Below are 17,507 nucleotides of genomic sequence, written 5' to 3'. Positions count from 1 at the left end.
CCCAGGGCTGGTGTTGCACCATCTCCTTTGGCACATCCCCTGCCCACCCTGCCTGCTGCCAGGGACCTTGTAGGAACTCCTGTTTCCTCTCCATTTCAACTTGTTCTCATGGCACCCCAACCTTCTGGCTCAGCCCAGGTCAATCCAGCCCTCCAGAGCACATCCCCCCTGCGGCAACAACCTGCCTGGACCTGCTGGGTGCTGAGTCCTGCTCCTTGCACCCAGCACAGAGACTCTGGACCCTCTCCTGGACCTCCTGGTTGCCAGGATGGAGTTAACAGGGGTGCAGGCAGGTGACTGGGAGAAGGTGCAGGATACCCCAGGAGCCTGCCCACCTTCCCTGCCTGCTGCCCTCACCTGGGGTCTGGAAGTTGAGTGCTACCAGCTGGCTGCCGCAGATCCACATGGGCAAGGGGTCATAGTTGGAGGAATCGAGGCGCTGGCCCTTGGGGTAGATGCGGGAAAGTTGCAGGCGGTTGTACTGCAGGAACTTCTTGCCTTTGATCTTGTTGACATACTTTTCCGCCTTGGTCTCGGGGAAGGAGGACATATCTCGGTAGCAGGCCCTCTCTGTGCCAATCTCTGGGAGGAGACAGCACAGTGTAAGCCAGGAGCACACTCCCTTTCCAGACGCTTCAACTGCCCTGGGCCCCTTCCTAACATCACCCTCTCCTCCCTTGGCTCAGCCACCATCAGGTAGTGCAGACCCTTGCAGGTGTTTGCTGGGTGCCCAGCACCAACGGCTGAAAGCATCAAAACTGCTCTCAGTGATCGGGCATGATGCTCCCCATCTCCACTCCCTCAGCAGCTGCTCCGGATGGTGACAGATCCCAGCCACAGAGGGATGGGGAAGGGAACTTCCACCCTCTGAACAAGGACAGTTCCAGAGCTCCAAGGTAAACTGGTTCAAACTTGCTTTGGACACCTGCCCTCTGCTGAGATCTAGCCAAAGCAGCACCTCGGGGCACACCACAGGGTTTGTAACGCCACAGTGACTGCCTGCGGAGGCCACAACTGGCAGATGCTCACTCTCTTCATCAAAGGGCACAGGTCGGCAATAGACCACCAGCTCTGAGAGCTCCAGGGCAATCTTCTTCCTCCTCTCCATCATCTTCCCTTCGGAGAGCTGCCAAGAGAGGAAGAGAGAGGTGTCAGGGCCAGGAGGGAGCAGTGGCATTGGATAACCCAGCTCACCACCCGTGGTCAGTGAGGGCAGCGCTGGCCTGGTGTGGCCGCTCCTGCCCACACCGTGGGAACCACTAGCAGGTCCGCTGGGTCTGCATGGGGGGGACACCACAAAAGCACCCGTGGGAAGGGTCCTTGGTGGGTCCTACCTCCTGCCTGGAGCACTGGTACCAGTGCAGGGCAGCTGTGGCCTTGTAGCTGAGCCTTGCCACCCTCCATGGATGGAAATCTCCCACCTCCCCGGGCTGCAACACCCTCCTGAGAGACCTATCTGCCCAAATGTCCAGTCTGAACCTCTCAAGCCACAATGCACGGCCACCACCCCTTGCTATAGTGTCCAAGATGACTCTGGCTCTATCATCTGAGTAACTGCTCTGCCAGTTGTCACAGGCTGCCATCTCACCACCCCCACCCAGGCTGCACCCGCTCCTTGGCATCTGGACAATCCAGGCCTTGGCAAGGAGATGAGTCTCCTGCCAAGGGCTCTCCAGACTCACCCGTGCGTCAGCCGTCTGGGCTGCCTCCCGGATCTTCTTCACCCAGTCCTGCAAGTCCTCGTGTGTATCGGCTGCCACATCAAGGGACAAGCGCGACACCGAGGCCATGCTAATGGAGAAGACGAAGAGGCGGTTGTTCTTCCCTTCAGGGCGGATGGCTGCATGGGGAGAGGGAGCAGAGGGCAAGGTCACAGCAGATGCTGAGCCCGGTCCTTCACACCACAGAGAAGGAAGGGAGAGGACAGATACTGAGGGACTCTCGTGGCTGCCCCAGGACTCCTCAGCTGAGAGGAGAAGCTCCCATTTCAGGTCACTGGGAGGCGACAGATGGAGTAGGCTGCCCAGGGAGGTGGTGGGAGTCCCCCTCCCTGGATGTGTTTAAGGTCGTTTGGATGAGATGTTGGGGGATACGGTGTAGGGGAGAACTTTGTAGAGTAGGGCTGATGGTTGGACTCGATGATCCCAAGGGTCTTTTCCAACCTGAATGACTCTGTGATTCTGAGCCTAGGAAGCGACAGGTGAGGATGCAGAGTGTATCCTATGGGGGCTGAGAATCCCTCTTCTGTTCCTGCATCTTCCTCCCATTCCTGCATCTTCTTTACTCTATGCCCTGAAGTGCCTAGGTGAGAGCAGCCACCTGGAGCACAAAGTCCTCTGGGCAGAGCGCTGCAGGCTGGACCCAGCTTGGCCAGGGCCCAGGAGCCCCAGAGCCTGTGGCAGCCTGGCAGGGAGGCTGGACCACATGTATGCGAGGGAGGACAAATCCTTGCAGAAAAGAAGGAGCCTACAAAATCAGTCTGAACTCCCTTGCCCATGGGGCAGCTGCTCCCTGAGATCAGGTTCAAGGCGTGCTGGAGTGGCTCCTGGGCACGACCCCGGGTACTCCTCGGCTGTACTCAGGCTGCAGGGACACACCTGAGCCCCAAACCCCAAGCCACCCTCTGTGCTCGGAGCAGCAGAGCGTGTCGCTGCACGGCAAGCACACACTGTAGACATGCATTCACTTGCAGCAGGCACAGGGGTGCCTAGAGACGGACAGAGACCAAAGCCCTTCGGCAAGAAGAGCTGCACATGGCTGTAACACCCCCCACTCCTCCATCCCTCCCTGGCACTCACCGATCTGGCAGGAGGGCACGTCCAGGACGCCCCCGAGCAGGTCTCCCAGGGGGCTGTTCTCATCCAGCTGCTGCTGGGAACGAAGCACAGGCAGGATGGCGTTGGGCACGGTGCTGGGCAGCGTGGCTGGGCACTGGGGGCTGCGCACACGCGCCCCTCCCCACCACCCCTCCTTGTTCTGCTCAGGCACAGGCTCACCTCCCGCTCTGGCTCCAGGCTGCTGGGACCAGTAATCTCCTCTACGTAGTTGGAAGGGAACCACAGCTGCTTCTTGCCGCCATAGTCTCCTCTCCACCTGGAAGAGGGGGAAGGGGCAGCGTCACCACCCACTGCAAGATCCCAGAGCATCCTGACTGGGGGTCATGGGTGACAGGCAGCTCCTCCATCATCTGCTTTTAGGGTCTGTGAGGCTTTGGGGCTGTGGAGCTTGTGGGCAATCCCCAAATGGACCTGACCCTAGAAGGGACACACCTTTGTATGGGTGGTGACACCAAGGCTTGACTGTGTCCCTAAGAGAAAAAGGAGGCTCAGGACCAACTCACCAGCCTCCTTCCTGTTTCTCCACATTCTGGATGATGGCATTTTTGGTGAAGGTGAGCTCGTCCTCCCGCTGTGCCTTGTAGTCGAACAGGGCTTTGACTGCACACTGCAACAAGGAGGGGTCCCGTGAGGCCAGCAGCAGATGGTCACACAGACAACAAGGCCACAGGATGAGAGGTCACCTCCCACTGCAGACATGTTTGCTGGGGGCTTTGTGAGGCACGTGGTGTGTAGGCAGCATCCAACCCTGCTGCCAGAGGCTGCCAGACCCTACCGACCCTTTCAGAAGAAATCAAGGCTCTCACTTATGCCAAACTAGAGGTCACAAGTCTGGCATGGCCCCACACAAGCACATTCCTTTGGGCTGGAGCCACTGATGGGTTTAGTTTGGACAGTTCAGAACAAAAGCCAGCCCAGCCTGGGAACCTACAGGCTCAGCCTAGAGCATGTCTTCCTACATAGTCTAGAAATGATCCTGCAAAATAATACAACTCTTGAAAAACAGAGACACTTGCTAAACACCCAGGTCCTGTGGGTTGTTTCATGCTGAGGATTGAGAGTGTACCTTGAAGGTGGGCATGGGGTTGGCTTCCACATAGAACCCGGGGTGGCGTCCCTCGTAAAGGGCTCCGTAGTCCGGCTCCTGTTGAAGCAAAGGGCCAGTGGTGACAACTGTGGCTCTGCAGAAGAACAGGTCCCCTACCATGGCAGAAGTAGGGAGAATGCCCCAGGGAAGGCACAAGACCAAAGATGATGCTGCACACAGCAAACAGATGCCCAAGCCCACACTCCCTGCTGACCTGGGTCACAGGGGCAGCAATAAATCTCACTCAAGCCAGTAAGTGCCTTCCAACAGGGCATGAAACCCCAAGAGGTGTGCACTGTGAGGCACAGAGGTGGCTCACACACCACCACTTCACGGCACCAGTTCAAAACGGACCTGTCCATCACCCTGTGGCTTAGCTCCTCCAGCAGCTGCCTACACTCACCGCTGTCCCTATCTTCTCCAGCGTCTCCTCATTGATGGGGTACCTCAGCTTCATCTTGCGGTACAGTGGGTGCTTTTCATAGTAGCTGATCAAGTCCACCAGGCTCTCGAACTCGGAGTTGCCGAGCAGCACGGTCTGGCCCTCCTGCTGCACTCGGCAGTGTTTGATCTTCCCTTCCGCCCTGGCAGGTGGAAAGACAGAGAGAAGCCACTTGGCACCTGGCAAGAGAGGGTCTCTGCCAAAATAAAGACACCCAAGCAAAAGGTACCCCCAGGCTGGCTGCTGAGCACAGCCATCTCCCATCAGGAGATGGAGGAGGAGCAGGGTCCTAAAGGCTCTCAGGGGGGTGGTAAAGTTTATCCAGGGCCATCCAGGAGTGAGGTGAGCTCTGGGAGGGCTCACATCAGGCCCATGGCCCCTCTCCTGCTCTCTCACACACTGCAGCATCCCAGCCCACCACCCTGCTCCTGGGGACGCACCGGAAGGAGATGGCGTAGGAGCTGGGCTCACTCCTCTTGCGCACCAGGAAGGCTCCATCACGTGGCACCCGCATCAGCATGTGCTCAGCTTGGGCCCGGGTGAGGTTGGCGTGGTACCACCTTTCAGGAAAGACACGTCACTGTGCACAGGTCTCTGTACATCCAGCTCATCCCACACCTCTACCATGCTGCACGGATTCCCCGCCAGCCCACAAAAGGCTGCCTGAATCCTCAAAAGGAGGACAGGGAGAAGAGATCATCATATATGTAACACTGCAACAGGGCTGTCTTCTTTCTGTGGGACAGGCAGGAACAGAGCCATCTGGTGACATGCGGCAGGGGCGAGGGCATCTCAACCAAGCCCAGTACCTCCTTTCTTTGCACTGAGCTTCCAAGACAACTAGCTCCATCAATAACAAAGCTGGCCAGTATGGCTGCTGTGACAGAGAGCCCCATGGGGAGCAAGTGGGGACTAGAGAGTCCCAGCAGGGCAGGAATGACTGCAGAGACCTGGGAGGTTTTCCCATGGGATCTCAGCTGCCCAGCAGACATGACCAAACACGCACTCACTCTTTGCTCTCATGGGCATTGGTCTGTGGCACCGGCTCCGTCAGCCTCATCTCAAACTCGTTGCACCTCAGCGGCACCTCCTGGTAGTGGGTGATGAGGTCGTAGAGGCTGTCGAACACCAGGTTGTCCGTCAGGAAGAACTTGGGGCTGCCAGCGTCCTGCCGCGAGTGGATCCGGCAGTGCTGCACCTTCCCATTGCGCCTGTGGAAGAGGGAGGGGGTAAATCAGGGTCATCTGGGGAGATTTTGCACTTGCCTCAGGCAGAGCTCCAGCCTGGACACAACACTCCTGCCCCACTGGAGACCCATCACACAAGGGTCCCAAGGGACTCGACCCTTCTGCACTGGGACAGTTTGTTGACACGATGCTGGGGCACAGAAAAAGAGGAGAAACCACTGGGGAAGGTGACCCCCCCACTGAAGACGGTGTCAAGATGAAGACCACCCCAGGAGCAACAGCGAGCAGTGGGCTGGTGCCTGTGGCCCTCACCAGAAGGAGAGGGTGTAGTCTCCAACAAAGGTCTCGCTCTCTCTGACGAGGAAGGAGCCGTCGGGGGCCCCCGTCTCGATGCAGTACTCCGTCAGCAGCCGCTCCGCGATGTGCCGCCCATCGCGGCCCGCTCCCAGCTTGCCGTGAAACCACTTCTCCGTGGAGTGAAGCTCAGTGCTGTTGCTCACCTGGCAGGGGGAAAATCCACCGTCTTGGGTTACTGAGGGCAGGCTTGAGATGCTGAAGTCTGCTCTGCTCAGGGATCTTCCAACCAGGACCAGGGATTTTCTGAAGCAGCTCCCACCCTTCCCACGGCAGGGTCTCCCCCTGAAGCCTGCTGGCAGTGGAGATGCTCAGCCCCTTGGACAGTCAAGTCCTTTCTCCAGGGGAAGATCTCCCTGTCATGCAAGGAAGCCCTCACCTCCTTTTGCTCTTCCTCATCCTCATTTCCTTGGTCACTGGTTGTCTCCCCAGAGTAATAGATCTTGCTGCTGGTCAGGACAAAATAATGTGGGTTCCACTCCTGCAAGGAAACAAACTCTGGGCAAAGAGACCCCCTGAGGAAGCACCAAGCTGGCCCACCACCCATCCGTGGCATCTTCCCTTCTTGATCAGCACAAGCAGTGAGGGGTGATCAGGTTTGTGAAGGACAGTCACTGACAACACTGACTTCAGTGGAGTCACAGGAGCTTCCAAGACATCTCCCAGATCCGAAGCATGGGTCTATCAGTAGCAAAAAACCAGCATGTGATAGGTCTTTACATACAAAGTGACTGCAGATCACACTGCAAACACCCCAGCACGTACTAAAAGAAAATGACCAAATGAAAAGCAAATCAATGCAAAAAGAAAACACTCTGCATGGATTCAGCATGGGGTCTAGCAGAGATGAGGACATGGGAAATGGTTATGAAGCTTTACCATTGCACTTTTCTATTTTCCAAAAACCTGTTTCATTCGCATGTGACTGCCTGACAGATCCTCAGCAAAGCAAAGCAGCTGAAGTAGTGAACTGTGTGTAAGTAAACGCACACAGTAACATGAATGCTCAGCACTTTACAAAGCAGAATGCTCATTTAGGTGTGTTAAGTGTGTAGGCACTTGGTAGGAGGCAGGCAGGTCTAGAAATGCAGGCCATCACTAGAACTTACTGCAGCAACAGATAACAGGCTATACGGATTACACAAGAGCAGCTGCAGTGCATCAGCCCAGAGCTCCCTCTAGCTCAGCCTTCTGCCTCTAACAAGGGCCAACAGGAGACGCCTAGGGAAGAGCACAGGAGAGAGCCAGCATAAAAACTCCTCCAGCCTTCAGAGACTCCTGAGGAACAGGATAGACCAACAGCCTCTTAGATCATTTGCACCACAGCCCTTCCTTCCAGCACCACACTGCCTCACGGAGTTACCATGTCGTTTATGGAGCCCAGAGAGGGGCCAGAGAGACATACGTGATTGATGGGGTCTTCCAGGTAGAGGATCCCGTTCTTGATGGAGTTGCTGATGTCATTCTCTGAATACATTACAGACGTGGGTAGCTCCTCGTAAGCACTGCCCTCTGCCAGCTTCTTGTGCTGTGGGATGAGAGAGTGGGTCAGGCACCTCGAGGGGAGCAGGCACCCAAAAACCAGCACTGATTACTTGGTGAACAACCCCAAAACTCCAGGTCTGCTGCACTGGGTTCCTCTGAACTAAAAGGATTCAGGCAAGACCCATGCCACAGAGATCACCAAATGGCACTAAAGACCCACCCTTTCTTCCCAGAAGTTATTTCTGCAGCAGAAACACCACCATTGCCCAGGCTCCCAAGGCAGCACACAGCTGCTAAGCTCATTTCCCAGCAGCTCCTCTCAAGCAAGAGAGCTCTTTGTCTCCACTTACACCTCATGCACTGTCAACCAACCCCTTCCAGAAGTAAGGGGCTCTCTTTGGTCCCATGCCCTCACCCCATCTGCCCCCATTCTCTCTGCTTAGAAGCTTCACTGGGGAAGAGAGTTCACCTTGATGAGAATCTTCCTCTTGAGCTGGTTTGGAGAGGGAAGACCATCAGCAGAAATATCTACTGGTTTGGTCAAGAGCATGTCCCCAAAGACCTTCTTGAAATTCTGAGCCATGTTCCTCTGCTGAGCAATGCTGCAGTGGTCCTCAATGGACAGAATGACAGGGAAACTGGGAGAAGGAGAAGAGCCGTCAGAACCAGCACGGTGTCTGGATGGAACCAGCACCTTCTGAGCTCTGTTTCAAAACCTGGCCTCTGTGCCCTCAAAGAGCAGTTTGCATGAACAGTGATCTGTTCTGTCTTGAGCATTCAATGTACCCCCCTACAGTGAGATGTCCCCACTGCTGGTGGCAATGCAGTCTGGAGAAGGACTGGCTTTAAACTTTGGGTTTACCCAAAGCCTTCCCTTCAGCAACTTCTGTTGGGGAGAAATCTCCTTTTGGCTGGGAGACACAACGACATGCTTTCTTCTCACTGAATCCCAGCTGTGTGGTCTTATGCGCATCTCTGGATAAAGGTGGGCTACACTCTACTACAGCCTTGGCTCTACTCACTCTCTGCCTTCCTGGCAGCTCTGCTAGCTGAAGTCCAGGTCCCTGCTGTACTCACTCGGAGGTGACAAAGGCATGTTCCTTGATAGTGACCAAGACGTCAGAGAACTTGATCTTTGTGGTTAAGGTATGTCCATGGTAGATGACCGGCATGCCATCGGGACCGTCCCAGCAATCCACTGAAAGAGACCCACAGGGGAAACTTAGCCCAAAGGCTGGAATACAGACAGGACAGGAAAATAGGATGGACTGAACTAAGCACTGCTGGGAACCACACTGGATGGCCATGAAGGAGCAAGGTGAAAGTCAAGATCTTTCTGGAGGACCAAAAGCTCAGGCACATACCACCCAAATCTACAAAGCAAATGACCCCAGCCCTTTCAGCACATCACGGTGACAATGCTGCCACTGGCATGTCAACCTTCAGCCTCCCTTCCACGCAAAGCCTTCCCCAACCCCTGCAAGCTATCATGACAACAGAGACAGAAGTGATGGCTCCAGGTACTCACACTCGATACAGCGGCATCCCATGCGCAAGCAGCGGGCGTACGCCTCCAGCGAGGACTCACTTGAGAACTGATCCCCCGTCAGGTACCTTTCATGTGAGAGAAGATATCAGCAAAGCAACATGTTCACCACGGGCACAGATGTCAGCTGGGACATCACCTGCCTCTGGGATATGAGGAATGGTGAGAGTGACTTTTCCCCAGACCTGCCATCTTCCCCAGACGAGGGGCTCAACTCTGCCCCTATGGCAGGGGGCTGCAGGCACTACTTTGAGGTCCAGTCTTGCTGCTGGCTCTTAAGATAAGCCTCAAAGAGTGGTATCAGCATTGGTGCCACAAAGAGTCCCCTATACCAGGCAGAAGCTGCCCAAGAGCAGCATCAGACCAGCTCTTGCAGGCAGACAGGAGCTTGCTGCCTGCCCTGCAGGCTGCTCAGCTGGCTTAGGCTCTCAGACCTTTAAATTTGGGCTAAGGTGTTGCCACTGCATCCCATGAATGGGGAGCAGAGACAGAACCTATCTGTCTGCAAAGAAAGCAGTTCCTGCAAGATTCTTCTAGCAGCAGAGAAGACAAATGGCCAATTTCAGTCTGACAGATTTTTATCACATCTGTCCTTAGAGGCTGTGGAAGATGATGTTGCTAATGGTAAGAAATCACCAAAGTGCCAGCCTGGGACCTGAAGGCACACTCTGTACAGATGTGTGCTGCTGACAACGTCTGAGCAAAACACGGATGGTTCAACGACGGAGGAAGGACTGGGGCACCAAGAGGAAGGTCTCTGATGTATTCACCCCAGTTTGGAAAAGCCTAACTGACCCACCACTGGGACCGGGCAAAATCAGGAGAATGCCACCCTGGCACAGGGGAAGAGTATGCTGGGAGTGGCTGGGTGGAGGGAGCCACCCCTCAGTCCTTACGTGTTGTGTGAGGAGGAGATCCAGTAATGGGAGAGGGGGTTGTTCATGTTCTCCAGACACACCATGTCCAGTTGTGAATTCCAGATGCTGTTCTCTTTGGAAAACAGGAAGGTGAGAAACTGCTCAGGAAGAAACAGAAGCGTGTTAATGATGCAGAGGAGCCAGGTGCTGTGGTTTAGCTTCACACACATCTTGTCCTCCATGTCAGCAGCTACCAAGCAGATAGCTATTTTCTAAGCTCAGCACAGGCTGACCAGAGGCAACCAATACAGCACACAAGCTACCTGACCCAGCATGCTTGAGTGACCACAGCTTAGACATTGCCACCTATCCTCTGAGCTGTGCCAGATATCTGTGTACAAATCCTTTGACCCAGCTGGAGACAAATTAATTGCTCTGTATTTTATTTTGCAGCTCACACAGCAGGCAGTAGCTCACTAAGGTCATGTGGATCGAGGGACCTCTGCATGGGAGTCAGTCCAGAGTGCCAGTGACATGGTCATGTCCAGTTGTTTTTATTCCTTTGTTTTCAGCTCTTGCTTTGAAAAGATCCTTACATGCCCCAAAGGGGCATTAAGCCAAATGCAGCCCTTTCCTCCTCCAAATGAACTGCCTGATGAGCACTCCCAGCTGCACACATTCAGCACAAGATGACAGCCCAAAAGTCATCCCCTTCACCATCCAGCTCTTGTGCAAGACGGTGACCCACCACACGTTCATCTCGTATCGCAATGCAGCTACAGGAGCTGTGATCCTTCAAGCACCGCCACCCCGCAGTGAAGACACAGACGGAAGAGCTGTCACACACAGCACACATCGCACTGGGGATGTCACACCCTATTCCACCCCGCTCCATACATGCTGGCATTCAAGGTGTCTTACTTCATCCAGGGAGAAATAAGGCTCATCGATCTCCCTCAAAGGGTCTCTCAGAAAGTTGAACATGAATTCCTGTACCTGAAGGGTATCTGCAGCCCAGAGCTCCTGCAAACCCCAAGACAGACATAAAAGAAAGAATCCATTTCAGAAAGTATTATCCAAAAGCACGTGCAGCTCATCCAGCTAGAAGCTTTAACCATTAAGGAGGCAGTTTTCAATGCGAGACCATCTCTGCCAGGAATTCAACTGTCAGCACAAACGCTGGATAGCATGCAACTGCAGAAATCTGTCCTGTTTCTAAGTGGTCTTAATTTTTCCAGCGCCATGCATTTTTCTCTCTGATAGCTCCTTTGCACACATCTGCCATCCCTCCTCCTTCAGCAGCAGAAGCCAACTCAGCTTCCTTTTGCTTCTCTCCCTGGGTGTCTTTCATTAGGCCATCAAAACGTCTGCGTCTCTTCACCGATTAACTCCCAACTCGCTGCAGACCATGGGAGATGGGAAGGACAGTGCAAAGCAGGAGGCCCCAGGCTCCTGTGCAAGACATGGCAGTGCTTTCGTAAGTCACCCCGGTCCTCTTGGAGAAAGAGCCCAGCAATGAGACAGGAGCCCAACAAGAGTCTATAAAATAAAGTGTCTGCACAGCCCACAAACACGCTGCTTGAGCCTGTGTGCATGTCCGAGTGTGCATGCTGTGCTTGCTGAACAACCTAAGATTGCTTTTAAATGGAAAGGTCAGCAATCAAATTCATCAGCTGCTCCTCAGAACCTGCTGAGCCCTCCTGAGGCCCCTCCTGCCAACCTTCAGTACTAGCTGAGGTCACAGGGACTGGGTAAATCTCCACGGACCAGTTCCTCCCTCCTGGGAGCTCCACTCCTCTCAGATCTTCCCCTCTTGGCCCCTTTTCTGACCAGGTGCCTGGCTGAGGCCAGCTTTACCCTCACCAGCACTTCCCCTGCATCATCTCCTGCTCCGGGAAGGATGTGCTCAGGCTGTGGCTGTGGCAGGCAGAGCATCCCAAGACAAATCATCCCACCTCCACGGCAAGGCTCCCCTTGGAGTACCAGATCCCTACTGACACTGGTGCCTTCCCCCTTGTCCCTCCCCTGTGCCTGTGTTGAGCTCACCCTCTGGTACTCCAGCAAGAACTTCTGCAACTCTAGCAGTGACACCCTGAAGTGCTCAGACCTTTCTCCACCCCTGAAAAGCAGAGAGAGAGAAGCTTCAGTCGCTCATGCAGCACATCACAACCAACTGTTACAGCATCATGGGAGATACCATCTGCAACCACCACAGCACATGCAAGTAAGATGTGCCCTGAGCAAACAGCACTGCAAGAACAGAGACCCAAGGAGGGCACAACAGTAAACACACAGTAGCTGAGATTGTAAGTCCACATCTCGGAGCCAGGGATTGCTCCGGGAGCAGTCAGGATGCACACCGCCAAGGGTACAATGTGGAACTCTGACATAGGGCAGCAAAAATCATCAGAAGGAGTGATTTGTAAAAAAATAGAGAGGCTGGCTTGTACAAGAGTGAAGAGAACTAAATAGGTGCAAGGCAGTCAAGGGGTGATTGTAGACAGGACAGAGCTACAGGTGTCCAGAGGACATGGACTGAAGGAGGCAGAGCAAGAAATGAAGGAGGGAATCATTTGTAGGTGATTATCTCAAAATGAACACACCACAATGGACAGCCAAGGGCCCTGCTGGGGACTAACACCAAAAAAACCAGAAATGGACTGGGCAGTGCTGGCTGCCCTGGGCAGAGGGATGAACCAGATGGTCTGCTGAGGTCCCTGCCAACTCTCTTTTCTATGGTTATAAGAAAAAAGAGAGGAAACCATGGGGAATTACCTGGATGAGTTAACAAGTCTTCCACTCTTTAGCTTCCCTGTCTAAATTCAAGCTCTTTTACCATGGCCGAGGTGCACACAGGGCAGGGAAGGGCATGGTTGGCAATAGCACCACAGGCACTGCCTGCACAGTCCCTGGCATTGTGGCCAACCAGCACCAACCATGAGGACAAGCTCTGGGAGATGGCTCAAGGTCTGATTACTTCACATAAACCAACGGACCATTTTTGGAGGTGGCTGACCTGAGGTAGATCTCAGTGGGATGACTGGGAGGACGAGAGCCCTTACTGAACTGAGCTGAAGCATCTAACAGCAAAGATGCTTATTCAGAGTGCAAAACCATAAGCAGTGTGGTGGCAAGAGGTACACAGCATGCTTCACCCCCAACATGCTGCTGCAGGCACCAAAGCGTGTTATGGAACAAAACAAAACAGCCCCTTCCCCAGAAAATACAGAGAATTATCCACCTTTCTAGGAACGGGACATCCATCTGCAAAAGAAGAAGCAGAAGCATTAGGTTTCCACTCGATCCCACCAATGTATGTGAAAGCACAAACTGATGAAGAAGGTAATGGGGACAGCAAACCAGCACTGTGCAGCTCGGCTTTCCTTTACAGCCATTGCTCTGCCACCGCCTCCCCCGTCCCCAGCAGCCCAAGCAGCTCTGTGCTAACCAGCCTAAAGCAGTAACTTCTTTACTCCCTGTCTTCCCTGGCCCAGAGGTAGGAGATAAGAGCTATTAGCTGAAGGCAGCAGGGTTACAAAGGCAATTAAGAGGAAATGGCCAGTAACAAATATGGTGTCTCCCATCCCTTCCCAGCCCTGGAGAATTCAGCTCTTACCATTTTCTGGGCACTGAACATCAGGCTGCGGTAGAGCTGTGCAAACTGCCCATACGTGATATCTCCATTCCTCTGCTCCACGTCCTGTGGCAAAAAAAATCCCAGAGATTTTAGAGGGGCCACAGGCAACTCTGCACGGCCTGAGGAGTGTCTCCTCCCACCAGGATTCTTGGGGGAAAAGGAGGGAAAAGCCAAAACTTGGCCAGACTTTGTCTCCTACCTTTGCCCACCTCTGCTAGTGCCAGTGGGGCCTAGTAATGCCCAGGACACAGGCACATCCTCAACCAAGTCACACGATTCCCCAAGCTCACTCACATAAAGGCATCACAGCCCCAGTAAAAGCGTTACTGCTTACTTGAATAGTTACAAAAGGATCATTTTGATTTTTTGTTTGCAGAGAGCACCTCAAGTGTCTGGGAACTGTAAGACCCAAAGCATATGCTCTCCTCTGGCCTTGGAGTTCAGTGCTGGTGGAAGTGGCTGCTCATGCCGAGACGACCCTTCGTCCCTGGGTCTGCAGCGATGCCGGCAGAGCCAGCCGCCTCTCACTCGGTGGCAGTGGGTTGCAGGACCCGGGATGCGGGAGCCACTGACCTCGCTGCCTGCCCTCCTGCACTCCACCCCACCAGGGCAAAGCCCATGATGGAGCCAGGAGCAATGTGGGGAGCGGGGGAGGCAGGGTGGGGCGAAGAGAGGGTGCTGGCCACAAATGGGCCAGGGTGCGGCACCCAGTGGGAGCTGGCACCTCTTCAGTCGCCACCGTGGGTGGGGGCCCTCCTGGGAAAGGCTGGGAGCCTCTGCAATATGCAAACGCGCTGTGCGAGTTTAACCACCACCGGGTTTTGCTCAAAGGCAGGAAACAGGCTGCTGAGGGTCCCCGGCACGAACAAGGAGAGCAGAGGGGCCACACACTCACCGTGAGTCTCTCCCGCAAGAACCTCATGTTGGGGACTCGGTAGTTGACCTGAGAGAGCATGTTCTTGAGATCCTTGGCAGAGATCCTGGCTCGGCAGGGGAAAGAGGTAAAACAAGTTCAGGAGGTCTGGGATGGAGGGGTCTCATTCTGGGACCGGGACACCACATGCACGGAGTGGCTGTGCCTGAAGAGGATCAGCTGTGACACGCAAGGATGGATGCACAGCCCCTGGGGCTGGGACCAAAAGCAGAACAGAAGAACATTTTCCACCCTAAATGAACTCTGCATCTATGCTGCACGTGGGGAGCAGAGAGAGGTACTTGCATCCCAGTGGGAACTGCAAGCACCCCTCCTGCAAGCTCCTAACAGGGCAAGGGCAAGGTCCAGCACCCTCAGCCCACTCGAGCTGATGCACACTGGGCACACAGCACCTACTGCTTTATGGGAATGACCAGGGAGAAGCATTTTTCAAGTATCTGTGCCCTAACATGAATGCTGGGTGACCAAGTCCCTTCCAAACCCATTCCCTGACCTGGGGAGGGAGCTGGAGGAGGGCAGGCTTTGCAAGTGGTTTGGACCTGGCTGATTTTATCCTAAAGAGAGGAAAAAAAGCCATTTTCAGTGTCTAGCCACAGGCACAGCGCTGCTCTGTCGTGCCCAGCTGTGCTCCCCCAGCCACTGCCACACACACTGCTGGCACGGGGCAGCCAGCACGGCTGCCCTCCCCCCAAGGCCCTTCACACCAAACATGCTGGTTCCAGGAGGGCTCTGGTGCCAACCCCGAGTGGGATCCCGCACCCAGACGGGCAGAGACAGGCAGCAAAGAGCCCTGGTCTGCCCCTGCCTGCTCCCGCGTTGTTCCCCCATGGGGCGGCAGCAGCCTTGCAGTGAGAAAAAACGTGGATGTCTCCCATCTGCAGGATTTAAGAAGCCGAGAGATCCATATGCAATCATTTCCTGGCAGCTCCTGCCTCAAAAGCAAGTCCTCTGAGTCCACCCCAGCAATCGCAAATGCTGCTTTTGTCTCCCACTGAGCAAGTGGGAGCTCAGGACCCTACAGGATGCTCCCCCGCCCCACAAAGCATAGGGTAGGTCTGACCCTGGGAACGCCCATGGCTTTGGGGAGCAAATATGAATATGCCAGGGAAGATGTCCTGTGCAGGGGTCATGCTGTCATCTGCAGCAATGTGGAGAAGCAGTGTGAACCATGTCTCTTTTATACTTTGCCCTGGAAACGGGGTGATCTCAAATGACACAGAAAAGAGGAGAGATGGAGGGAGCCCCAAAGAGAGGGAGAAACTGGCTTGTGTCAGACACTGCAGAGATGAGGGCTGCTGCAGCCGGTGGGACACAGAGAGCCCTTGTTTCTGGGCTCAGAGCCACGGGGGACTGGGATGCACGCACAGCCAGAGCAGGACCTGGCCCGGCTCCCGTGCTGTGCCCAAAGCCAGCACCCGGCCAGCCTAGGACTGTGCAGGCAGCATCCTGCCACTTGCTGGCAGGACAGGAAAAAAAAAAAAAGCTGACAAATGGCACCAGCCCCTCCCAGCTGTATGAGCTACAGAGCCAGCACCACGCTCTCGGCAGGAGCAACAGCTTTGGTATCTCCCCCCTGCACCTCCACCTTCTCTAGCCACAGAATTTACCCCTGGAGCTCAGGAGGAGTGTTTTGGGGAGGGGAGCCTGCTCTTCCCCTCTGCAATGCACCCAGCATCCGTGGCCACATGCAGGGTGCTGTGCAACCCCCAGGGCAGGAGTGTCCCAGTACGGGGTCCTTGGGTGACAGGGAAATGAGGTGATGTGGAGGGGGAGCAAGCCAAGAGCACAGTGGTGACCCTGAGAGATGTCCTCATGCATCAAGGGCCAGAGCAGGCAGCAGCTCTTGTGGGACCCCCGACAGGACACCCAGAGTCCCCAGGGCAACCCAGCAGCAACACCGCCTTGGTGAGAGGCTGGGACTGCAAAGAAGCTCTTGGAAAAAGAGCAGAAGGGGCTGAGCAGCAGGACCAGCAGTAGGCATCGGGCTGGAGACCTGCTGGAACCAGCGCCTGGCTCTGGTGGTGCTGGACTGTGGACCACAGCACCGCTCCTCAATGCGGCAGCACCAGGAGAGGTGAGAGCAAACGCTGTAAAAGCTGTGACTAGCACTTCCCTCTCTGCTTCGGTAGGAGGATGGGGTAATGAAAGGCTTTTATTTACTGTGTGTTATTAAAGTGTTGGAGAGCTTGGATAAACAGCTTGGTACTATTTTGAGACTAGAAAGTAAAAACCAAATAAACAAACTAATTTCTTATACGGAAGTTTTTTAAGGGCTTATGACAAACAGGCCAAAGGAGAGATCCGGCCCTCTCACAGGGGATCAAAACGTTCCCCAGTGCTGTAACTCTGCTCCCAGCCACAGGCAGCTCTCCTAGCCAGAGGTGAAACAGTCTCCTCTGCAGCAGTCAGGAAAAAAACCCCAGCATCCTGTTATCCTCCTCTTTCCACCTAACCTCCCTTGGAAAAACAAATACCCAAAGGCCCGGCAGCCAGTGAAAACAGCCAACATCTGCCGGCGTGCTGGAAGGTTTGCACAGGCACCCAGCCGGGAGACGGCGGAAAGGAAAGGGCTCCGGCACAGGAGGCTGGGGTGCAGAGCGAGCACAGGGTACACGGACAGGGAATGATTTCTTCAGCTGCCAAAAAACTGCTCGTTCTGGAAAGAACCAAAGATGGTTTGCAAAAGAAGTGGTTTTAAAAAAACCACAATGCACTGTTCCCTTTTCAAACCCTTTTCCAGGCTGAAAAGCAAACGCAAAGAGCCCAGCGACACCAAAGTTAGTGCTAACAACACCTCATAAGGGCAAAGATTTCATCCAAGAGACGTATATGCCCCATAACTGTTGTCTCTACTTTGAGGAAAACAAATGCTTGTAAAATGGGGCAACCCAAAATCTTTTCACATTCCCCCTCTACTTCCATTTTGCTCCTTTTGCTACCTGGGCTGGACCAGCAGCTCTTCCAGTGAAGCAGTTTGCATTGAACTCCCTTCCCTGGATTGACAGGGAAGGAACATACTGCATTTTGCTGGCTTAATTCTAAATGCTATCAGGAAAGATGATGAAATGACAAACAACAGGAGAGATGTAACAGGCTGGCTTTCAGCTCTGCTGAACATACCTTGGGCAGACAAATCTATAT

The 17,507-nt window shown here is 54.5% G+C and overlaps 1 protein-coding gene across 6 annotated transcripts in view; it reads right to left on the bottom strand.

The window, feature by feature from the left end:
- The window catches only part of PLCG1 (phospholipase C gamma 1), a 51,345-nt gene that overhangs the window by 6,589 nt on the left and 27,249 nt on the right, over positions 1 to 17,507 (bottom strand). For 2 of the 6 annotated variants that reach the window (XM_074920502.1, XM_074920503.1), the window contains exons 5-27: positions 14,328 to 14,412; positions 13,412 to 13,495; positions 13,037 to 13,059; positions 12,156 to 12,176; positions 11,842 to 11,914; positions 10,717 to 10,818; positions 9,835 to 9,953; positions 8,921 to 9,006; positions 8,470 to 8,590; positions 7,862 to 8,030; positions 7,313 to 7,435; positions 6,287 to 6,388; positions 5,866 to 6,053; positions 5,377 to 5,577; positions 4,807 to 4,926; positions 4,328 to 4,508; positions 3,904 to 3,981; positions 3,341 to 3,444; positions 2,997 to 3,093; positions 2,799 to 2,868; positions 1,683 to 1,840; positions 1,030 to 1,126; positions 358 to 582 (exon numbers count right to left, since the gene is read on the bottom strand). In XM_074920502.1, coding sequence (XP_074776603.1) covers positions 358 to 582; positions 1,030 to 1,126; positions 1,683 to 1,840; positions 2,799 to 2,868; positions 2,997 to 3,093; positions 3,341 to 3,444; positions 3,904 to 3,981; positions 4,328 to 4,508; positions 4,807 to 4,926; positions 5,377 to 5,577; positions 5,866 to 6,053; positions 6,287 to 6,388; positions 7,313 to 7,435; positions 7,862 to 8,030; positions 8,470 to 8,590; positions 8,921 to 9,006; positions 9,835 to 9,953; positions 10,717 to 10,818; positions 11,842 to 11,914; positions 12,156 to 12,176; positions 13,037 to 13,059; positions 13,412 to 13,495; positions 14,328 to 14,412 — 2,627 coding nt within the window. Of the gene's footprint in view, positions 1 to 357; positions 583 to 1,029; positions 1,127 to 1,682; positions 1,841 to 2,798; positions 2,872 to 2,996; positions 3,094 to 3,340; positions 3,445 to 3,903; positions 3,982 to 4,327; positions 4,509 to 4,806; positions 4,927 to 5,376; positions 5,578 to 5,865; positions 6,054 to 6,286; positions 6,389 to 7,312; positions 7,436 to 7,861; positions 8,031 to 8,469; positions 8,591 to 8,920; positions 9,007 to 9,834; positions 9,954 to 10,716; positions 10,819 to 11,841; positions 11,915 to 12,155; positions 12,177 to 13,036; positions 13,060 to 13,411; positions 13,496 to 14,327; positions 14,413 to 17,507 lie in introns of all 6 variants that reach the window. The other 4 variants (XM_074920498.1, XM_074920500.1, XM_074920499.1 and 1 more) reach the window with 2 other exon arrangements.

This window comes from Athene noctua, chromosome 16 (genome assembly GCF_965140245.1).
Source record: "Athene noctua chromosome 16, bAthNoc1.hap1.1, whole genome shotgun sequence".
Classification (NCBI taxonomy): domain Eukaryota; kingdom Metazoa; phylum Chordata; class Aves; order Strigiformes; family Strigidae; genus Athene; species Athene noctua.
Note: the sequence above shows the minus strand (reverse complement) of the source record. Positions and strands in the feature narration are given on the sequence as shown.